Here is a 21943-nt window from a genome sequence, read left to right on the forward strand (position 1 = left end):
ATCCTGCCGTTCCCATTTTTCAAAATCAGGATTAATAGTAGGAGTAGAATCCGAAGAAGATTTATCAACACAATGAGACGGGATGGAAGACTACCATCGACATATCCGAATAAATCATTACCACGTAAAAATGCAATAAAGTGTGAGTGCCATAAGATGTAATTGGTGGGTTCAACTTAACAGTAATGGCGATCCCATAGAAACAGACGACAAAGAAGACATTTCTCAACAATTCTGAAGACCTACCAAAGCAACTGATACCATATAAGATGTAACTTTTGAGTTATCTTCACTCTGAGAGACTCAATAAAATTCTTTTAATTTATAGATGATTACACTCATTACATAAGGAAGGAATACAAAGATCAATGAACAATACAAGAAAATTGTGATACAATGGAAACAAAAATATTCTTGCATATATTATATTATTTGGTATGATATCAATCAAATATCTACCATAATCAATTAGTTGCTTGATTGGTGTCAATGATATCTTGGGTTGATCTAATAAGAGGATGAGCATGAGTGAGTGGATGAGAAGGAGATGAAGATAAGGTGGTAAAAATTAAAAAAACTCAGTTTTTGGGCTCAAACTTAATATGCCCTCTAAATCAAATCTAGTTAACCAAAAACTTTATCCCTCGAAGTATTTCTTTATGCCTCAAAGCCGCAGCCTTGTACTAAACTATTGAAGAACATTATCTACTATTCATATGCACAGATGTACATTGGGCAAGTGATGATTGAGAAAAAAATACTTTGATTACCAGTATGACAGTTCCCATGACCCAGTATGAAAGTATACTCCTTGGGAGAGAAATCAAATATGAAGGAAAGACTATTTTTGTTCAAATTTAGTGAAAATTCAACTTTCCGCCAAATATTGAAATATTTTTCACAAAATCTTAGTGATCAATATTTATGTATATCAACTCCTTTGCCTCTCTTCAACAAAAAAAAAGGTTATTTCCCAAATGGCCCCCAACTTTGTGACCAACTTCCTGCCTAGCCCCCTACTTTAGCAAATATTCTCATATGGCCCCCTTTTTCCGTTATCTTTAACTTTTCGTTACTCTCTCCCCTCCATCTCATTTTCTCTCTCTGCCGCATCATTTTAGCACGCCACATCATCGTCTTTACCGGCAGGGGTCGCTGGCCGGCCAAATTTCCGGCCGGCGACCTTTAAACTTTTCTTTCTCTCTCTCTCTAATTTTATTTTTTTTGATTCTCTCCTCTCTCTCTCTCTCTCTCTCTAAACGCGAAGGGAAACACCCTTCGCCGAGTTTAGAGAGAGAGAGGAGAGAATTAAAAATTAATAATTTTTTTATGGGGTATTTAGCGATACCCCCTCATCCCTAATGTCCAATTAGGGATACCCCCTTTTTTAATTAGATATTAGGGATACCTCCTTTTTTGTACTTAAAAGCACAAAACTACCCTTGTCTTTATTGTTTCTTTTTTTTTTTCGATATCTTATACCTCTTCGATGTTATGCTTATCAACTTATTTTCGTTTCTCATAATTTTTTTTTTCTCTAATCTATCTTTTTTTAATTTGCCAACAACATTTATTGAAAATTTAAAATTGATAAATCACAACGACCGACATATTGTATTCGCTTTTTTCCCTTTCATATCACTACGACCGACACAACACTCTAACTTTGGTCTTCTCGTTAATTTTTCTATCTAGTATGTAAATTCACGACTAACATAACACTCTAATTTTGCTCATTCTAAGAATTTGGCAATCTCATTTGCAAGTTAATTGAGTAATTTCAATTGAACTTTTTTATTTTTTGTTCGATTCATAATCTCAATGTTCATTTGTATTTTTTAAATGTATACGTATTATAATTAATAAAAAGAGCCATAGATATCAAGAGGTTTTCTTCAAATCGATCACATACATCAATTTTAAGGTAAAATAAAAAAACAAGTCGAAAGTTAATTTTTTTTAAAAATTTGCGATTTTTATTTCGATTGTTGTGATTTATCAATTTTAAATCTTCGATAAATGTTGTTGGTAAATAAAAAAAAATGGTTAAGAAAAAAAAACTATGAGAAACGAAACATAACATCGAAGAGGTATAAGAGATCAAAGGGAAAAAACAATAAGAACAAGGGTAATTGTGTACTTTTAAGTCTAAAAAAGTGGGTATCCCTGATATCCAATTAAAAAAGAGGGTATTCCTAATTGGACATTAGGGATGAGGGGGTATCGCTAAATACCCTTTTTTTTTAGAGAGAGAGAGAAGAGAGAAAAAAAAATTTGAAGGTCGCCGGCCGGAAATTTGGCCGGTCGGCGACCCTTGCCGGTAATTACAATGATGTGGCGTGCTGAAATGATGTGGCAGAAAGATAAAATGACATGGAGGAGAGAGAGTAGCGAAAAGTTAAAGCTAACAGAAAAAAGGGGCCATATGAGAATTATTGTTAAAGTAAGGGGTCATACGGGAATTATTGCTAAAGTAGGGGGTCAGGCAGGAAGCTGGTCACAAAGTCTGGATTTGAATGCTCCAGTCATTTGAGAATCCTCAAATGTCTACAAATGTCTCCAACCACTACCCCCTATAAGTATACTCCTTGGGAGAGAAATCAAATATGAATGAAAGACTATTTTTGTTCAAATTTAGTGAAAATTCAACTTTCCGCAAAATATTAAAATATTTTTTACAAAATCTTAATGAACAATATTTATGTATATTAACTCCTTTGCCTCTCTTCAACAACAAAGAAAAACTTGTTTGCCTTGATGAAAGAGAACAAGATGAGGCATATTTCAACCAAAAAGCCTTGATGAAAGAGAACAAGATGAGGCATATTTCAACCAAAAAAAAAAACAAGATAGAGACATAAATAAAGATCATTATTGTTGATAGGACTGAACCTTGGACCATCAAGTAATAAATGGGATTTTCAACCAAAAAAAAAGTAATAAATGGGGATTATTCTCAAAAAAATAAAAAAAATAAAAAAAGTAATAGACTGGGACTACCAACACTCCGGTGCATCTGTCCACTAGAGTTTCATAAAAGCATGTAGGTATTCATAATTCATTTGCAACAAAAAAAACAAAAAGAAAGGTATTCATTAAGCTTCTCAAAGTCATCGGTAAAGTTTCAAAAGGGCAGGGAAGATGGCTTCCCTTAGCCTGTAGCTAGTCCAGCCCATAAACTACATCGTCTTTTTTCTTGCTGCAATATAATACAACATTATGTCTTGAACAAATAAAAGTATGAAGTTATGGATTTCAACAAAAAAAAATATATAAAACTATCGGCTTCAAATCGTAAAATGTTGAGATCATATTTCAAAATATTGGGGACTATAATACAAGTTGTCAACAATATATAAGTTTGTCTACCACCTTTCTGTGCAGCGGTCTCTTAAGACCATGAGATCCTGAGATCGAGTCTCGGTAGAAGTAATTTATCATCCAAATTTATTTCATCTAGACAATAAATAGAGTAGATCTAAGAATAAATGAGCTTTCATGCCTCATAGGATGATCCTAAAAATTTTTGTATAACCTTTAAGATTCATAATATCTTAATTGGCGGTTATAGTGTTTATCTAAATTCATGATATAATGCATATTACAATCATAATGTATCAATATCATTCAAATGTAATGACGTACTCTTACAGTTCAATCTAAAAAGAAACAATACATAAATTTTCTTTAATAAGTTGAATTTCTGATAAAGTCGAATGAAATAGGTTTGAGATAGTATTTTATTTTGTCGAATTGTAAATCAACATGAATGGCGAGACTAAACAGTAATAGTATTAATAATTAATGGCAAAGTTTCCTAACAGAGGTATTAATAATTAATGATTTCTAAAAGTGCACTATTAATTGAATTTGTTTTTTAATTTGAAAGCATAAAGGCCCACGGGAGGCACGTTTTGGCACGCCCTTGACAGTTTACTTGGCACAAGTCATAGTGAATAAGTTGAATAAATCTCTTCCTTCTCAGCCAAGAAGACACTCCTTGACTTATGTGGATTAATTTTATTTTCTCCCAAAAGAATACCAATGCATTATAACAGTCTCCGATATGAGTTATTTTTGTTATATGCTATGTTTTTTTTTGTTGAGATCGTTATATGCTATGTTAGTTGTCCATACACAAATTTATAGTTGTTTTGAGTACTACCGGATTTTTATTGAGGGAAATAAAATTTGCTTCGGAATGAAGTGTTTGAATTCTTATTTTCTCAACGTGTCCCTGTTTAGAGTTCTCAATTCCACACATTACCACCTCCTCAATGTATCCCTCTTTAAAGTTTTTACTTCCACGCATTACCACCTCTTCAACGTTTCCTTCTCCGGAATTTTTTTCTCCCAAGGATGAGCCCACATGGAGGTCGAAGGACACGTATCCCGACGTGCCCAAATGTGAGCTTTCTTTATAGGGACTTTTTTGCATTTGAATGCCCACAAAATTAGTTTGTAATTAAAAAAAAAATGTGCCAGTCCAATCTTTGACATAAAACTCCCCCTCTTTCAATCCCAACCCCACTTGGATAACCCAACCCATACTTCACCGTTTTACCCTCATCACGCAATTTTGCATTTCACACAAAAGCTAGTTGTAAATCTGTCCAACCCTTGAAGTTTTTTAGGTTTTCATGTTTGGCGAGTCTTGTCTCTTTGTCTTGTGACAACTCATATACTCACTCTGTCTCATATTCATAATCTATTAACGAAATTCGTCCGATTATTTTCGTTTTGTGTGTTCCCGTATTGTCCTTGTTAAGCAAGAATGCTAACATTTATTATCATTCAATCTAATGAATTTTATTGGACTGAACTAGTACATGTATTATCTTTTCTCATAAATGCACTTGCCATTGATAAAATTAAAGAAAGATATATTTGTCAAAATATTGAATATTATAAGTTGTGTATGGGATTGGACTTTCATTTTGAGATAGCCCAAAAAAGAATAATGGACTTTCATTTTGAGACGGAGGGAGTATAAAGAATTTTAGACATTATTCTTTTTTGGTTCTCTTCTCATTCCAATATACTTAGAATAGTTTTTAATTCAAATTAAAGTAATTTTTTTTATTTCTCTCTCTTAATTTTGTAGTATTGATTTAGTTTTTCTTATACCTTAGGGTTTATAGTAATTCTAACTATGCAAAATATTAATTAATAGTGTCACAAGTTTTTTTTATTTCAGTGTATTTCAACTTTTTTATCGATTTGGAGGACATTTTAGTAGGGCCGCGGCTTTGGGGAATAAAGAAAATTCTCCGGGGAATAAATTTTCGAGGGAATCCAGATTTTTTTGAAAATTCTCTGGGGAATAAATTTTTATGGGGAATGCAAAATACATTTTTTTGAAAGTTCTCCTCCATCTCATCACCTCTCTCTCCCACTTCATCATCTTCTCCTGCGAAAGTCGCCGACCGGCCAATTTTCCGGCCGGCGACCTTCAAACATAAAAAAAAAAAAATTAAAATTAATTTTCTCTCTCCTCTCTGTCTCTCTAAATTTTTTTTTTTGCTTTTCTCTCTCTCTCTAGAACAGATCTAGAGAGAGAGAAGATCTGTTCTCACGAATGAGTTTATGTTTGGAATTGGAACCAGGGGCGAGCCCACATAGGGGCCCGTGGGGGCGCGTGCCCCCACGACCCTAATGTGACTCGTATGTGTTAAATTGCACTTGTTACTATATTATGTATCTATAGTTCCACCTTTCAAACAGAATTCTTCTCTAGCTCAAGTGGTGAAACGTGTGGTTTACATTGTGGAGGTCTTGGGATCGATCCACACACACAACACCTTTTTTTCTAAAATTTTCACTAATTACACTTTTTTCGTAGAATGTCTACTATTTACGTTAGTTGAAAGTATTGTTTGGTTTATGATGATGCTTATTGAAAATATTTTGTAAAGTGCATATTTGGTCTAAAATTGGTTCTTATTAATTGAACTAATTCAATTTTGGCCTCCTCAAAATGACCAACTTAATAAAACGACTTCGTAGATATGATGAATTTTCTAAATAACTCTTTTAATTTTGATTATGTCTGATTTTTCAGTAACTTGTATTTTGGACTTCAAGATTGTTTTTTTTACACGTTTGTTATAGTAAACATGTTATTAGAAAGAAAAGTTTATCTTCATTTTTTTCCATTACAACCACTTGCTCTTCATCATCCCCACCATCAATTTCTTAATCTTCACCACCATCTCTTCATTCCTACCTTTGTTTTTTATTTTAATATTTTTTGGGAATGGAGTTGAGGGAAAGATCCCCAACCCATATTGATGAGAAAATTAGAGATTACTTGTTGTACATCAAAATTACCATGGAATATCTAAACTATAAATAAAATATTGTTGAAATTTTTTTTTTGATTCCAGCCTGATCGTATACTATGGAATTCTTTCACTAACTAATAAAGTGCCCCCACTCATAAAATTTTCTGGCCTCGCCACTGATTGGAACTCTCTAGTTACATAACTGAAACCCTAGAAATTGATTGACAAGTATTTCTCAGCTGCAAACTTTTGCAGTTTCACTTCAAATGGAAGCCGTTTTCGCGTCTCTTTACTCACCATTTTCTCTCTCTAACCGTCCTTGCCCAATTCGAGCTTCAATTAGCTCCAGAGTATTTTATCCTTGCCAGAGGAATTTAAATAAAACTCCTTCTTTGGTTTCTAAAATCAGAGGTAAATTCTCTCACCAAAAGTTTATTTCTTTAGTTTAGTATTTAGGTTTTGTTTAGATGGTGAAACTTAGATGCATATAAATGTTTAGTATATCCGTTTTTAGTGACAGTAGGCAAGGCCGGCCTAAGTATATCGGGGGCCCAAAGCGAAATTAAAAATCGAGACCCCATAGGCCCATACGATACATATTAGAAAAAAATTAAATAAAATTTAAACAATGCAAAGGGTAAGAATCGAACACTTAACCTTTTACGCAAGATATAAACTATTTACCACTAAGCTACACCTTAAATTATGTTTGAAATTGGTTTAAAGTATAATTAGTTTTTCGAAAGTTACATACGAAATAGGAAACATGAGGCCCTTGATTATTTGGGACCCAAAGCGATCGCTTTGGTGGCTTTGGTCACGGGCCACCCCTGACAGTAGGAGGTGAAGTCTGAAGTTGAATTTCTATTGGTATGGAAAGATGGAGTTTTTAAGTTAATTCAGATCAATTTGAAGGGAGCAGATGATTAGAATCATTGGTTACTTATACATGTTTGAAATTGGATGTCAATAACAGACTAGGAAACCTAAAGTGAAGGATAAGGAAACGGGTCTCCTTTCATGAAGTCATTTATCATCTAAAGTTTGAACTTATTTACCTAATACAGAAAAGAGTTGCGACAGATATACACGGATTAGTTACTTGATTATATAAACCATGAGTTTTATAACTGTGAGCAATGCCACTGTGTCAATTTCTTTGTTGATTCTTATGTAAGCCGATTGCGTATGACAAACACATTGTCCCAGTGAGAACAAACCTTCTCTCTCTCTAGAACTGTTCTAGAGAGAGAAAAAAAAAATTTAGAGAGAGAGAGAGGAGAGAGAATTTTTTTTTTTTTAATATTTGAAGGCCGACGACTTTCACCGGAGAAGATGATGAGGTGTCGAGAAGATGAAGTGGCAGAGAGAAGTGATGAGATGGTGGAGCCTTTTTTATGGCATCTTCTAAAATTAGAAGTCCCTTAGCAATAAAAAGAAACATAAAAAGTCAATCTTATTTGACTAGTTTTAAGAAAAGTCTTTATTCCCCGGAGAATTTTATTTATTCCCCAAAGCCGCGGCCTTTAGTAGCTAATTGAACTCATCAACGACACAATAAAAGTATGAGATATATTAAAATCGAAAATTTGGCCAAAACTCCCTAAGAAGTTATGACTTCGGTTAAAAAAGATTCATCAAAGTTTTTAGGCTTCACCTCCCTGATGGCAATTTTGTAATTTTCTATTTCAGTGAAAAGACCAACCTAACCCTAGTCTAAGAAAATACCTTGCAAACACCTTGCACTGCCTTGCAAACACCTTGGATATCCTTGCACTGCATTGCAGAGCTTTGCAAACACTTTGCAGAGCTTTGCGAACACCTAACATGACTTTTGCAAACACCTTGCATAATCTTGCAGAGCCTTGCAAAGCTTGCAAACACCTTGCAGAGCCTTGCAAACACCTTGCATGGTTTTTACAAACACCTTGGATAGCCTTGCAAACACCTTGAACTGCCTTGCAAACACCTTGCAGAGCCTTGCAAACACCTTGCACGGTTTTTACAAACACCTTGGATAGCCTTGCAAACACCTTGAACTGCCTTGCAAACACCTTGCAGAGCCTTGCAAACACCTTGCATGATTTTTACAAACACCTTGCATGGTTTTTACAAACACCTTGGATAGCCTTGCAAACACCTTGCACTGCCTTGCAAACACCTTGCAGAGCCTTGCAAACACTTTGCAGAGCCTTGCGAACACCTTGCATGACTTTTGAAAACACCATGCATAACCTTGCAAACACCTTGCAGAGCCTTGCAATGCGCTTGCAGTGCCTTGCAAGTAACTTGTTTAACCTTGCAAATGGTTTGATAATTAGTTTTTGAATTGATTTAACATGAAATTTGTTACAAATTGTTATATTAATAGAATGTTTTACCAAAAAACTAGTCAAATATCCTAAAAATTCATAGTTGTCATTTTAGCAACTCTAGCACCATCCTTTTACATTTCTTTGAAAAACTTCCATGAAAATCTTAATTTGAACATAAGCACCTATCATGATAGTTCAAGAGGAAGCATTTTTCAAAGGAATTTCATCAAACAACTTTAGAGCTATTTTAACCAATCCAAATTTTGTATAACCAACTAACATTGCATTCCAAACAACATTTTTTTCAAGCATTTTATCAAACACATTCCTTGCATCAACTATACTTCCATATAAATTCAACAAATAAGTTTGAACATAAACATCAAAAATAACAAAACATCAAAACTAACATAGCATAAAACTTACTTAAACCCTAAAGATTCGAAACTTGGAAATTGCAACTTTCTCTCTCTAGAATTTTTCACCAAAACTAACTCAAACCCTCCAAATCATCTTCTAACAACAAGTAAGAGATTCAATCACAAAAACCTAAAATAGATTGATGATCAAAACATAATGAGATCGGCCCTATAGAATCAGCTCGGAGAAATCCACCAATTTCCCACGTTCGTTTTTTTCATGAGTAGAAAAAAAAACTTCCTAATTTATGAAAAATTGATTTTTTTGGTATTTTTCATCACACAAACGGTATTTTTGACCCTGAAAATGAGAGTGCCTACAAAATTGTCCTTCAAGAACATTTTGAAAAGTTATATGGAGCCTAGCTCTTTAATAAGATGAGATGTCTTTTTAACAAAAAAAAAAACAAAAAATTGGGCCTTCGGCCCAATTTCCTGTATTAAAAATGCATTTTAAGATTGCAAATTGAGAATTAAAATTTAATTTTTTTTTTCTTGGCTTTTCAAAAGTCATGGAGACATCTTTCAAGAAAAAAAAAAAAACGAGCGAAACGTTGCCAAAATCTAAGAAGGCCAATACTAGTTTGACAGAGAAAGACACGAAAAACAATATGAAATAGAATTATGATGACATTGAGGTCCCATTACCATCATCGAAACAAACAAATTCTTCACAAAATGCAAATAATACAATTTTTGTTAGAGACCTTCATGCGGATCTTAGATGTTAAATCCGAATTCTAGATTATCATTCTAAAATTAGAGACAAGTTCTAGGACCGTATCTACTTAAAGGGCTTTGTCAACCTCAAAAACATATTTTTTGGACGAAATCTTTTAAAAAATAAAAAAACACAAATGTAAAATCTTGCTTTGTTAGTTAGTGAATATATTAATTGGTTAGAATATAGTGTATTTACAGATGATGTGTTTTGCTTGACGAATTAAATGGCCTAAAGCCTATTGAAACTAGTTTATTTATACTCAAGTTCAATGTCCTTGGATGAGAGCTTCCATGAGATCGAATCTGAGACCTCCGCATTGCAGAGTAGAGACACTTACCAACTGGGCTACCAGTTGTTGGCTCCTCCCATGCATTAATCTATATATATATATAACCCATATCCAGAGGCGAGGGTGACCTCCCTTAAAAGATTGGAATCTGAATTTTGCTTAACTTTATAGTTGAATTGTAGTGAAAATTTTAATTTTGATTTATATTGTTGTGTAATTTAATTGGCAATCAGTTGGAAAGAGATCAATTTTTTTTTCGAAAATCAATTATTATTATCGATGGACGGTAATCCCTACTGAGCACTTTCTTTGTAGTGCAAATTGCTTCATACTTGAATAAATACTGCAACAAATTTGTTTAGTCACTGAAAACTATTATAGTGACAAACTAACTTTTTGAACAAAAATAATTTCTAGACAATAAATTTTTGTTATTAATAAAAAGAAATTGAGACAAAATATTTTGTCACAAAAATATGCTTTGAGGACTAGATCTTCACCAGTTAAAATATTTTTTCGAGACAAAAATTTTTGTTGCTGAAAATACTTTCAACAACAATTAAGTATTGTCGTTGAAAATATTTTCTATGACTAAATGGCTTTTGTCATTAAAAATTATTTTCTGCAATAAACTTTTATTTGGCCATTAAATACATTTCCTGACAATGATACTGCGATCAAGTGACGACAAAATATTTTTCGTCGATAAAATTTTTTCGCAACAAAATTATAATGTTTAGCGACAAAAGACTTTGTCGTTGAACCCATTTTTTCTTGTAGTAAGATTCATCCACTTTAATTATGCTTCGTTTTCTTCCCTTAACCCTTTCGAGTCTCTGTTGTTATCAACTGGTATCAGAATCATACTTTTTTTTTTGTTCCCTTTTAGTTAGGGATTTCAATATATATGCCCTTAATAGACAGAATTATTGTCTGGGTATCTACTGGAATTTCATGAATGTGTAGCAATTAATGGTCATTCTCAGTTTTTTATATACTCTTTCCAACAACAAAATTTAGAAAAAACAAGGGTTAGAAATGAACCATTTTGATTTAGGTTTTCAGTATTTAATATTGTAGAGAGTTCCACAAGTGTGATAACACATATATCAAAGACCTAATTGAATATGGTGATAACATAAAAATCATTTTTAACTTGAATGCCGTAAAAAGGAAGCGGAGCATTTTTTTTTTTCTCTGAATTTCGAAAACATAAATAACTTCCAAGTCATTTGGTGAAAGTGTCTTAAAAACATTTCTTTTTAAATCTTAAACTAACGAAAACCGTCAACCACTGCTAGCCATACTTTCCATAGTATTATAACCCGTTACGTCAGATGAGATTCTCATCCATAATCCATTCATGTTTCATAATCTTTGCTTGAAACATAACTCAGATAACTGTAGTAATCCTGATTGGAACTGCACTTAGCTATGATGGTTAGTGGGTATGGTTTGTAATTGAATGCTATACATTATATTTATCTTGTTATTGAATTTCCCTATAGTTAGTTTAGATGGTGCTTTAGTTCGATTTTCCTCTATATATGTTCCAGAGTGTTGCTGCTGGAACTAAATTACAAATCATAAAATGGAACTAAGTTACTTTATGATTGTGTATTTCGACTTTTGAGTAAACCAGAATCATACAAATAAATTTTGAAGAAAAGGGTACTTTAGTGGCTAATAATGTTTCGTTCTGTCGGCAGGGAACTTCTCAAACCCATGCAAACTGGTACACTGGAACCCAAAGTAGCATTTCTAAGTGCAACAACACTTGTAAGATTTTTACGTTTTTCTTTTCAAATTAGTATTCGATTAATATTCTCTGTTTGCTTCTATTTGATTTCTGTTGATCAAGATAGTGATAATACTTCGACTGAAACAGTAAATCAATCTCTATCTTATACAAACTTATGTTTATGTTTTGATCCTCTTTTGATTGGCAATACGTCTCAACTTTGGGTTCCTATTTTTCTAATTGATCTCGGAATCTTTGAAAAGATGTGGCATCTCAGATAGCTCAACTTACGTTCTTGCTACTCGTTTTGGTGCTTCTGTTGATGAGGGGAGAGACCATTGTCTTTTGTCATAAGTGTTCTTGTATTTCTCTTCCCTTTGTCTGTAGAGAAACTTATAGATGAGAAAGAGATCGACTTGGAAGAATTGGCAGCAGTGGCGAACGTTGCCCAGATTCAAAAGGTATTTAATTTCATCCCTCTAAATCGAAAGTCTGTTAAATCCAAAATAAAATAATTTAGGCTGACTATATTTCTTTAAGTGCCATATTTCTGTGGTTTCTCATCAAAGTAAACCAATTACGTCTATAAGTAGAAGACAGAATGCTAGTAGAATTTTATAAGAAAGAAGAAAAACATGGACCGACACAAGTGTTTCCTCTCTGCTGTTACTTTTATCTACTAATATACTTGGATCTGTTATCTCTTTTTAGCACTTAAGATATCTGGTCTGGAACTAGGGATATCATCACTTGCAGATGCCATTACTTGTTGAATCGCTGGTCAAGATGCACTTTGAGGACAAACGTAAAGAACATCATGTTGCTTGTTCACTTAATGGGGTTGTCCATCTTCACTACATTCATTTTGATATTTATATTTGTATTTCCAGAATGTTGATTTGGGTATGCTTTTAGATGAATTTGATAGTTTTACATTGTTTCCGAACGTGTTGAATTGAATTTTATGTTCATTAGGTTGCTGCAGATTATGGGCCACCCGTTGCAGTAACGGGTGCGGAAATATTTTTTTTTTTATTGCGTAAACTATTGCCGACGGTTTTATTTTGTCAGCAAAATCAACAGTCTGGGTTTTCCAACATCGTCGCCAGTAGCTCTTCTGACGGTTTATTGTTGTCGGGAAGTTCGTCGCGAATAGTTTTTGCCGACGCCTATTTGACCGACGTTTTTCTACCGTTGAGAGTTATTTTTGCCGACGGTTTTTTTAAACTACCGATGTTTTTATGCCGTCAGCAATAACTTCACGACTGATGCGATAACAAACGTTGGTTCATCAGGTCTCATTGAGGGCCTAGTAGAGCTACTATAATTTTACCACATGGTAGAAAAATAACCATTGACGACGCACTGTTTTCAACTAAATCTTTGAAAAATTTGTCGAAATGGTTATCATTTTGAGACTAGAGATGAAAATAATGAAGAATATTTATATTTCCAATGCCTCTGGCGAGAAGCGTGGTCTAGAGATACTATCGACTCTCTCTTCTGGATTATATCTCGTAAAGATAGAAATGGTTCAATCTTATGTTGTCGCAAACCAGAAGTTTTACGACCTAGTGTGGTGACACTTTGGCATGACTGTTTGGAACATCCTGGATATACCATGATGAGTTGAATAATTTAAAACTCTCAAGGACACCCATTACATAACCAGAAGTTTCTAATAGGTGAATTTACATCAAAGACTTTTGATGTTTATTGTCAGTCAGTCGGTACTGGTGTTGAACATTCTGTAGCCTATGTTTATACCTAGAAGTGTCTAGCAGAATCATTCATAAAACATCCACAACTAATTGCAAGACCAATGTTGATGAAAACAAAGTTGTTTGTTTCTACATGAGATCTACAATTTTACATGCAGCAACTTTGATGCGCCTTCGGTCCAGAGTGAATGGTTATTCGCCGTTACAACATGTTTGGGTCAACAACCAAATATTACACATTTATGTGTTTTTAGGTGACCAATGCATATCCCTATTCCACCTCTCAAATGTATTAAATTTGGATCTCAGTGGCGGTTGGAAATATATGTTGGTTTTGATTCACCATCTATCATAAGATATCTCGAACCTATGACAGGTGATACTTTTACCACACAATTTGTGGACTGACATTTTGATGGGAGAATTTTCTCCCCATTAAGGGGAGAAAATCCGTCTACAACAGATTGTAAACAAATTGAGTTGTGTTGGCATGCACAAAATATGTCTCATCTAGACCCTCGCACTAGTCAGTCCTAACTAGATGTATAGACGATAATACATTTGCAAGTCATTGCAAATAAACTACCAGATGCATTTAATGATACAACAAGGATAACAGAATCATATATAGCTGCTGCTAATGCTCGTACAAGAATTAATATTCATGGAGGACCAGGTGAAATATAACAAATGAGTCGTCTAAAGAACGTCGGAAATGTGGACGGCCAACTTTGTTTCAAAGATACTATCCCTAGAAAGAGGAAGAACCATCACAAAATAATAGTTCTCTAGACGAGACTATTAATGATACGTCCACACTTTCTGGAAAAATACTCCTTCAAGAGGGTGAAGGCCTTGATGAGGCAAAGATACCTAACAATGAAGAGATTTTTATAAATTGTGAATGTTCAAAGAAGTGTCGGATCGAAATGAAACAACAGTCGATGAGGTATTCTCTTTTGCGGCGGCAACCGTAATTCTAAAAGAGAATGATAATTCTGAGTCGAGCTCTATTGAAGAATGCCGACAAATACCTGATTGTTCGAAATGGAAAGACGCAATCAGACAGAACTAGGTTCACTGAATAAGAGTTGTGTTTTTGGACAAGTTGTCTTCACACCTAAGGATGTAAATCCAGATGGGCTCAAATGGATTTTTGTAAGAAAACACAATGAAAATAGTGAAATCGTTCGCTGTAAAGCACTACTTGTGACACAGAATTTCCTACAAAAACTCGGGGTAAATTACGAGGAAACATATTCTCCTGTTATAGATGCAATTACTTTTGGATACTTAATCGGTCTGACAGTTCAAGAAAAACTTAATATACGTCTACCACACGTCGTTACTGTGTATCTATATAACAATCTAGACACTGATATTTATATAAAAGTCTCTGGATGGTACAAATTACTTTAGGGAAAACCACGTGTCACGTATTTACTTAAACTTAGATAGAACTTTATATGGGTTAAAGCAAACGAAAAAAGTTGAATATTAGTAATTTTTTTAGTATTACTTTTGTGTTGTATAATTTGAATTATTGAAATGATAGAGTGCCCAGCAATTTTGCCCATTAAATTGCCCAACTTTCCTTATTTAGAAATAAAAGCGGTCCCCACCGTAGTCAAACTTTGAAAAACCCTTGTCTTTTAGTGATTCCACATCAGCTGGGCAATTTAATGGGCTAAAAACTGGGCACTCTAGCATCTCCCATCCTTATGGGAAATGATAGAGTGCCTAGCAATTTTGCCCATTAAATTGCCCAACTTTCCTTATTTAGAAATAAAAGCGGTCCCCACCGTAGTCAAACTTTGAAAAACCCTTGTCTTTTAGTGATTCCACATCAGCTGGGCAATTTAATGGGCTAAAAACTGGGCACTCTAGCATCTCCCTATCCTTATTTAGATTGTTCTTTTGCCGCGTCAAATACTCAGATATTCGAACAGACTGATAACAGTCTTGGACAGTTCTAATCACTTCAATTGGTATAATACTAAGAGGTATATGCATCTTGTGGCACATCAATCTCGTATAATATTCCAATTATGTTTTTTTTAGTTGTCAGCGTGCCTCGAACTCTTTGACCTCTAAATGAAAAACTAGACATCTTACAACTCTTTATTGGCATATTCCAATTAACTTACAACTCTTTATTGGCATATTCCAATTATGTTATTCTCTTTCAGTACTCTTTTACACTTTTTTTTTTTTGTTGAAAATACTCTTTTACACTCGACCTTATTGAAGTACATTTTATTTTTGAGTAATAAATAAGATATTAGCGAGGTACTTTTTTTTGATGAAGTATAGCGAGGTACTTGGACGAACATAAAGAAATTTTGACATAATTGGTCCCAGTTTGGATTTTCATTTTTGAAATTTTTGTTTAGCGGCTAAAGGCGACTCTTGAAATTGCTATTCGCACCCCAGAAAAGGAATTGACTCTAGTCAATGTCTTTTGACTTCCGACATTTATATGCGGGTGGGTGATTTGGTGCAATAGAGATATTTTCCAGGGTACAAAACTTTGAGTGGAAATAAAACATTTTTATAGTATTTTGTTTCTTCCAAACAACACCCACCTTCTTTACAGATTTGTTCAGAACCAATTGCAGGAGATAGAGAAGATGTTATGAAACCAATTTCTTGAAGCATGTCACTTACTTTATTAAATCTATGAAGATAAAGAACAAACCAAACTCTCAATCCAAGAGTTGTTCCAAATCTAAGAGATAAAGCAAGTGCTCCATCAAGAAAATTGATTGCCCAAGCTATTTCTGACTTTTCTTTTGTTTTTTGAGAAATCGACTACGATCTACGTTAGTCGTTACAAGGCATTGATACATCATGCAGATGTGATGAGCACGATAACCGCTTAATTTAAACCATAACGAAAGAAATATGAAAGGGGCCTAAAGCCCGACAAATTTTATTATAATATTTACTTTATATATTGCCTAAATTACATGAGATAAATCTTGATGGTAAACTGCTTCCACCGAGACTCGATCCCACGACCTCATGAGCTTAAGAGAGGTGTTCAACAAAGACTGTTCTTGAGTTGCTATAAGGATGCTAGATTCTAGCATCTTCCACATAATTTTCACCTATCGGTTAGAGAGAGAAAGTAAATTAAGTTCAGATAGAGGACCCATTTTGATCATCAAATAGAAACAAAATCCAAAAAGCTAAGCTAGTAATATTAGTAGATTAAGAATATCTCTTGAATCTCTTCACCATAATACCATACACTCCAACGACGGTTACGAAGAACCATTGAAACCGAGGAATTACTCATCTCCGAATACTGTATCAACATTTGCAGTACAAACTAAAGCTCAATCATGTTGCTTCGTCTGGATCTAGAAGCCCCAAATCCAGATGGAGGGTTCCGGCGAAAGAGACCTCTCCTCCGCCGGAACTTACAGAGAGAGGAAGGCAGGTAGAGGGATAGAGAGATAGACAGAAAAATGGAGATGAGAAGAGGTAGAGGTCGTCGGTAAGAAACCGGCCAGCTATTCTCTTCCGACGACATGAGAAGGGTGTATTTGGAGAAAAAATTTGAATTCTCACCCTATAGAATTTTATACCGCCGAAAAACTTTTCTATTTTCTCATACCATGGGCCTTATATGGGTCCTTTTTGGACGGACGCAATTGAACTCTTTGACACAAAATCAAGTCCACATCAAGTATGAGAAACTTTTTTGTTCCGTGTACTTAATCAAAATATCTATTAATGAAGTAAAAATTTGAACAATATACTTGCTATCACTTAGATCTTCAAAAATGTCACAAAAATTAATTATGGTCATCTTGTATAGGACCAACCGAGATTGAGTTACCGAATAAATGTTATGCAACTATGGGAAATCAAATTTTTTTATTTGGTCCACCGAGAAAAAGAAAAATCAGTTAATAATTAGATTTGTAGGTCGTGCTGTCTATTGGACATGCTTGATAAGAAGATTTTGGGCCTCCAAATACCTCTAAGTGTTGGGCTTGTAGTAATTGTGTCCGGGTGGACTTGATTAAGTATGAAATAAAATTGCCAACACTACCTTGCCCAAGTAGTTGAAAGTTTTGGCATAAACTCCAAAACCATAGAAGTCATAAATTTGATTCTCATTGAGTGGAACCCATGGTTTATTGAACTTGAATTTGAAGTATAAATAATGTAAAAAATTAGTCGGTTGAACTTATGCAGTTATCGTGCTTATCACATCTTCATGATGTATCAATGTCTTGCAACGACTAACACAGATCGTAGTCGATTTCTCAAAAAACAAAAAGAAATTACGAAATAAAATTTAAAAATTGGCGGAGTCAAATGCGTAGAGGGAGTCATATTATGCCCACACGCCCTAATGTGGATACGCTCATGGCGCCAACTAGGGCGCCTTTGGCGGGACCATTTAAATCTGGATCACTTCCATGTTGACCCTGAAAACAGAACCTTAAGGAACCCCACTTGTGTCCATTATTGCGAATTACTAAAACATCATTAATGTAGTTAATTATCCTTAAGTTATTGTCTCCTTACTATGTCATCACTAAGTGAGAGCAGGTGGATATTAAAATGCTTAAAGAAACAAAACTCTAGTTGTTGTAACGAAAAAAACAAAAACTCTAGTTGAGACGTCGGTGACAATTTTCTACGTCAACAATAAACAAATATATAGCTTTCTACGTCAACGATAAACAAGGAGTATATAGCTACCTAGAAGGCTAAAATCAACAATATATCTTTTTTTTACGAGATAAATCAACAATATATCTAGCTGTACAACTAAAATATATCGATAAAAATATATCTACTTTAAAATACCTACTCAACTAACAGTTAGATGATTGAATGATATCATAATGAAAGTGGTACTGTATAGCTAACGGCCAACCACTAGTAAGAATTGATTGGTTTGGTCAGGTGACAATAAACAATCCTTTACTATAGAGGTCTAAGGGGATAATGGATGCTGGAGTTTAAAAGGGAAGAAACACATCAAAAACAAATGAAGCTATTAATTGAAAAGGGATGGGAGATGCTAGAGTGCCCAGTTTTTAGCCCATTAAATTGCCCAGCTGATGTGGAATCACTCTATCCATGTACCCTAAGAAAAAAGTGTTTCATTAACAAAAGTATAAAGATGGAAATCTCACAAAAGAACAAATTCACATTCATTCACAAGACAAAAAAAGGAGGAATAGATTGAGAAATATCCAAGCACAAGCTAAACATTTGAGAGTTTGTATTTCTCTAATTAAAATGTTTTGTCAAGGTTAAATGGTTGGAATGGATTTAGAACGGATGACTTGTTTGAGAATTGCTTTCTCTTCATCAAGTCTTTTCTTCTCCTCTGGATTCTTAGGTTTGATTTTTCTCTTCTCTTCCAACATCCATTTGTAAAGTTCTCGCTGCTGATCTTCGGAGATGGATTTCTTCACTTTAACAGGCTCTGGTAATGGTGGAGAAATAATGGGCGATCGTTCAACAACAGGAGAATTTGTAACAACAGCAGCAGATGGGATCTGTTCTGCAACTTCAGCGTCCTCCTCAGTGCCTTTATCTTTCTTTTTTGTCCTCGCAAACAAATATGCTACAAAAGTTACAGATGTAACAGTCACCAAACATGCATAACTTATTATCACAGAAGAAACGATAGAAATTACCAGCCACAGACAAGAACATAAGACTTTACGAGGCTCAGTCGTAAAAATGTATTTTAGGCGAACATGGCAAGTTAATTTCACTATGCATGACGAACAAGATTCCCAATACTTCTAACAGATAAAAACAATCACCCAGACTACGTGAGAAGTTGATGAAGTGCGTAGGGGACAAAAGATAAAAAAGTATAGAGATCACTCCTCTATGATTGATTAAATCAAACGAAATTTTAGTGAATAACTAAGTTGTGTTTAACAATGAAAATATAAGCCTATTTCGAGGCTTGAACCCCTAAAACAATAGAAGTCAAAAGATACCAAAACTCTAAAACAAGTAAAATTCGGAAACTGCTAAAACTAGGAAAAACAAAAAATCTTCCCCTATATCATCTTAAAAGCACTTTTTGGGGTCGATCCATTAGGACCACATGTCCCTTTGCCATGCGAGTGGGACTGCCTCGTCGATACGCAACTTTCGATATATTATAAGCCTTAACTGGAAGTTGTATGCAAAAGTAACGACCGTTTGAGTGAAGGAGTGTCGCGGTCCGACTTAGCATTAAATGCTAATGCTGTAGTTTCTGCAGCATCAGAGGTCCAGATGTAAACTAGTATCCTTAGTTAAGCAACGGAATTTGATCCTCCTTCATCTATATAGACTTGCCATTAGCTTTAATTATTACCATTCACCCATAACTTACTCCGAGCCTAGAATTCTGTGTATATACGTGTCATTTTTGGTTAACCTTCAACGGAAAAGATGTAACTAACGAGTCAGTGAGGATATACAAGGAAAATGCATTGAACTGTATACAATCTTATAGTGTTACTATTTAGTACACTGAACACCGCACCTTTTCTCCCGCATGAAAAAAGATGAGGGCTCTTGACATTTATGCTGAACACCAAAATGAAACATAAAAAGGAGCTACACAAACTACGGAGTTGGTATAATTCAGAGTGAGAGCCATATTTTATGATGTGTTTAAAGGAAATCAAAATTGTACAACATTCTTTTAAGCCAGTAGATACTATTTCACTCAAGAACAGTCAACAATTAATATAGATACCGATTATTTGGTTGATGAAGGAGAAAGGCAAGCAATTAGATGGACTGATACAATTCATTTTGGGAACCTGATAAATATCTGGTGAAAAATGATGACTAGACCGAGTGCCAAAAAAGGGACTAATAGAGCAGAATTTTACTGCCCAACAAGCCATATTAAGAATGAGACCGAGTATCAAATTACATACCATGCCAAGCCTCTACTAATAAGGTTAGACTGAAAGTGAACAGCTCGTCTAAACCAAAAGAAGTAATTCTCAAGTAAGAGCAGGTGTGGCTTCTTCTAAGAATTGAATCCATCCTTAACCTAGTTTAATACGGAATTTCAAAGTTGAACCGATAGCAGTAGTTGGGTTATCTAGTAATCTGAAAAAGAGGATTATCTTAGAAGAAGTACACCTTCTCAATTTCTATTAATCAACATTTTCTCCCATCAATCCATATATTTATATTCGAGTTGCACGATATGTTACTCGAATTGGATATCCATAACCAAGGAATGACAATAAAATTTCTTGATAGAGAAAATAAATCCCTAAATGTTAATGAACAAAGATGATACCCAGTTATTTTAGCAGAGAGAATTCTAGGTTACCCATTATCAATTCTAGGTTCCTACAAACATTATCATGGTGGAAATTGCAAGCGTACAAGAAATCAAACATACCCACATAGCAAACCATGAAGAAAATTCAATATATTCACAGTAAATAACTAACAGTCTCAAGTTGGGGAAGAACATCAACCCCTACCCGAGGTTCAATAGATGAGATCTATATTATTCAGATAGAGAAAACAAGAGAATCTAGAGTTAAGAGAGAGAGAGGGAGAAGAAGTAACCTCCAATAGCAAGATTAACAGTTAAGAGAAGTGGCCAAACGAACTTGTAGCGTCTGGCAAATGACTCCTTGTGAGGAGGAAGAGTTGACGATGAGGATGGAGGTGGTGGTGGTGGTGGTGGTGGTGGATCCATCGGATTTGGTGAAGAAGACATGGATTTGACCTTACTCTTTAGCTGTGCTGTTTTTTTGATCGATTCCAAATATAACCAACAATAAAAAATTATTACTCAATTCAACTTTTTACTAATAATCTCAATAAATAAAAAACTCATTTGTTCATTTACAAAAATGTTAATGAAGTTTAATCACTTACACTTTTTAGGTTTTGTGTTATAAAGTTTCTGACCTTCTTCGCTCATACTCTTCCCTCCACTTCTTCTTCTTCTTCAAGCAATCTCTCTCTCTCTCTCTCTCTCTCTCTCTATCTCCTTCTCGGTTTAAACTAACGGCGTGGATGGTGGATTTACTTCACTCCGTCGTAGAAAGAAATATTCATCTACATGAGGGAAGCGCTGCTAAACGTACCTACCAAAGTAGCTATCAGCGGGTGGGCCTATTACCAGGTGGATCAAAATAACAAAATTTTATAAGCGCCGGTTTTTTTTTTCCAAACACTAGCAGACCAACAGAAGGGTGCTTCGAAAGGCACAGGGCCAAAAGGCTGTTAGCGGGCGGTCATGTCATGGACTCGGGTCAATGACTATTGACCCAGAGTTCTCCATAAGCATCCGATCAAGTAAGGGTGAAGTTTACCTCCATTTTCTTCTTCCAAAACAAATTCTCTTTTTGATAAAAAAAAAAAAGAATTCATTTTTTTTTTTAATTTTGAGTGCCTCTCCTTTTTAATTCTGAAAAACAACTTTATATCAG

The 21943-nt window shown here is 34.5% G+C and overlaps 1 protein-coding gene across 1 annotated transcript; it reads right to left on the bottom strand.

Annotated features, from left to right (window-relative positions):
• Positions 1 to 18602: 18602 nt before the first annotated feature.
• On the bottom strand, positions 18603 to 21685 carry LOC147556776 (uncharacterized). The gene is made up of 3 exons (XM_086657728.1): positions 21387 to 21685; positions 21072 to 21251; positions 18603 to 19092 (listed from the first exon to the last, which is right to left on the bottom strand). Exons 1-3 carry the CDS (start codon positions 21430 to 21432, stop codon positions 18776 to 18778), a joined length of 543 nt encoding a protein of 180 aa, XP_086513854.1. The 5' UTR covers positions 21433 to 21685; the 3' UTR covers positions 18603 to 18775.
• Between the last annotated feature and the right edge of the window lie 258 nt (positions 21686 to 21943).

The sequence above is a fragment of the Eschscholzia californica genome, unplaced genomic scaffold (assembly GCF_041429995.1).
Source record: "Eschscholzia californica isolate CP2 unplaced genomic scaffold, dmEscCali1.0.p SCAF_2, whole genome shotgun sequence".
Lineage (NCBI taxonomy): Eukaryota > Viridiplantae > Streptophyta > Magnoliopsida > Ranunculales > Papaveraceae > Eschscholzia > Eschscholzia californica.

What these genes read in the sequence shown, in the direction of transcription:
- LOC147556776 (XM_086657728.1), bottom strand. Translation starts at nt 21,432, where the DNA reads ATGAGCGAAGAAGGTCAGAAACTTTATAACACAAAACCTAAAAAGT. An exon ending in TAACACAAAACCTAAAAAGT is followed by an intron (nt 21,252 to 21,386) that starts GTAAGTGATTAA and finishes TCAAAAAAACAG; the next exon opens with CACAGCTAAAGAGTAAGGTC. An exon ending in TGTTAATCTTGCTATTGGAG is followed by an intron (nt 19,093 to 21,071) that starts GTTACTTCTTCT and finishes TAACTTTTGTAG; the next exon opens with CATATTTGTTTGCGAGGACA.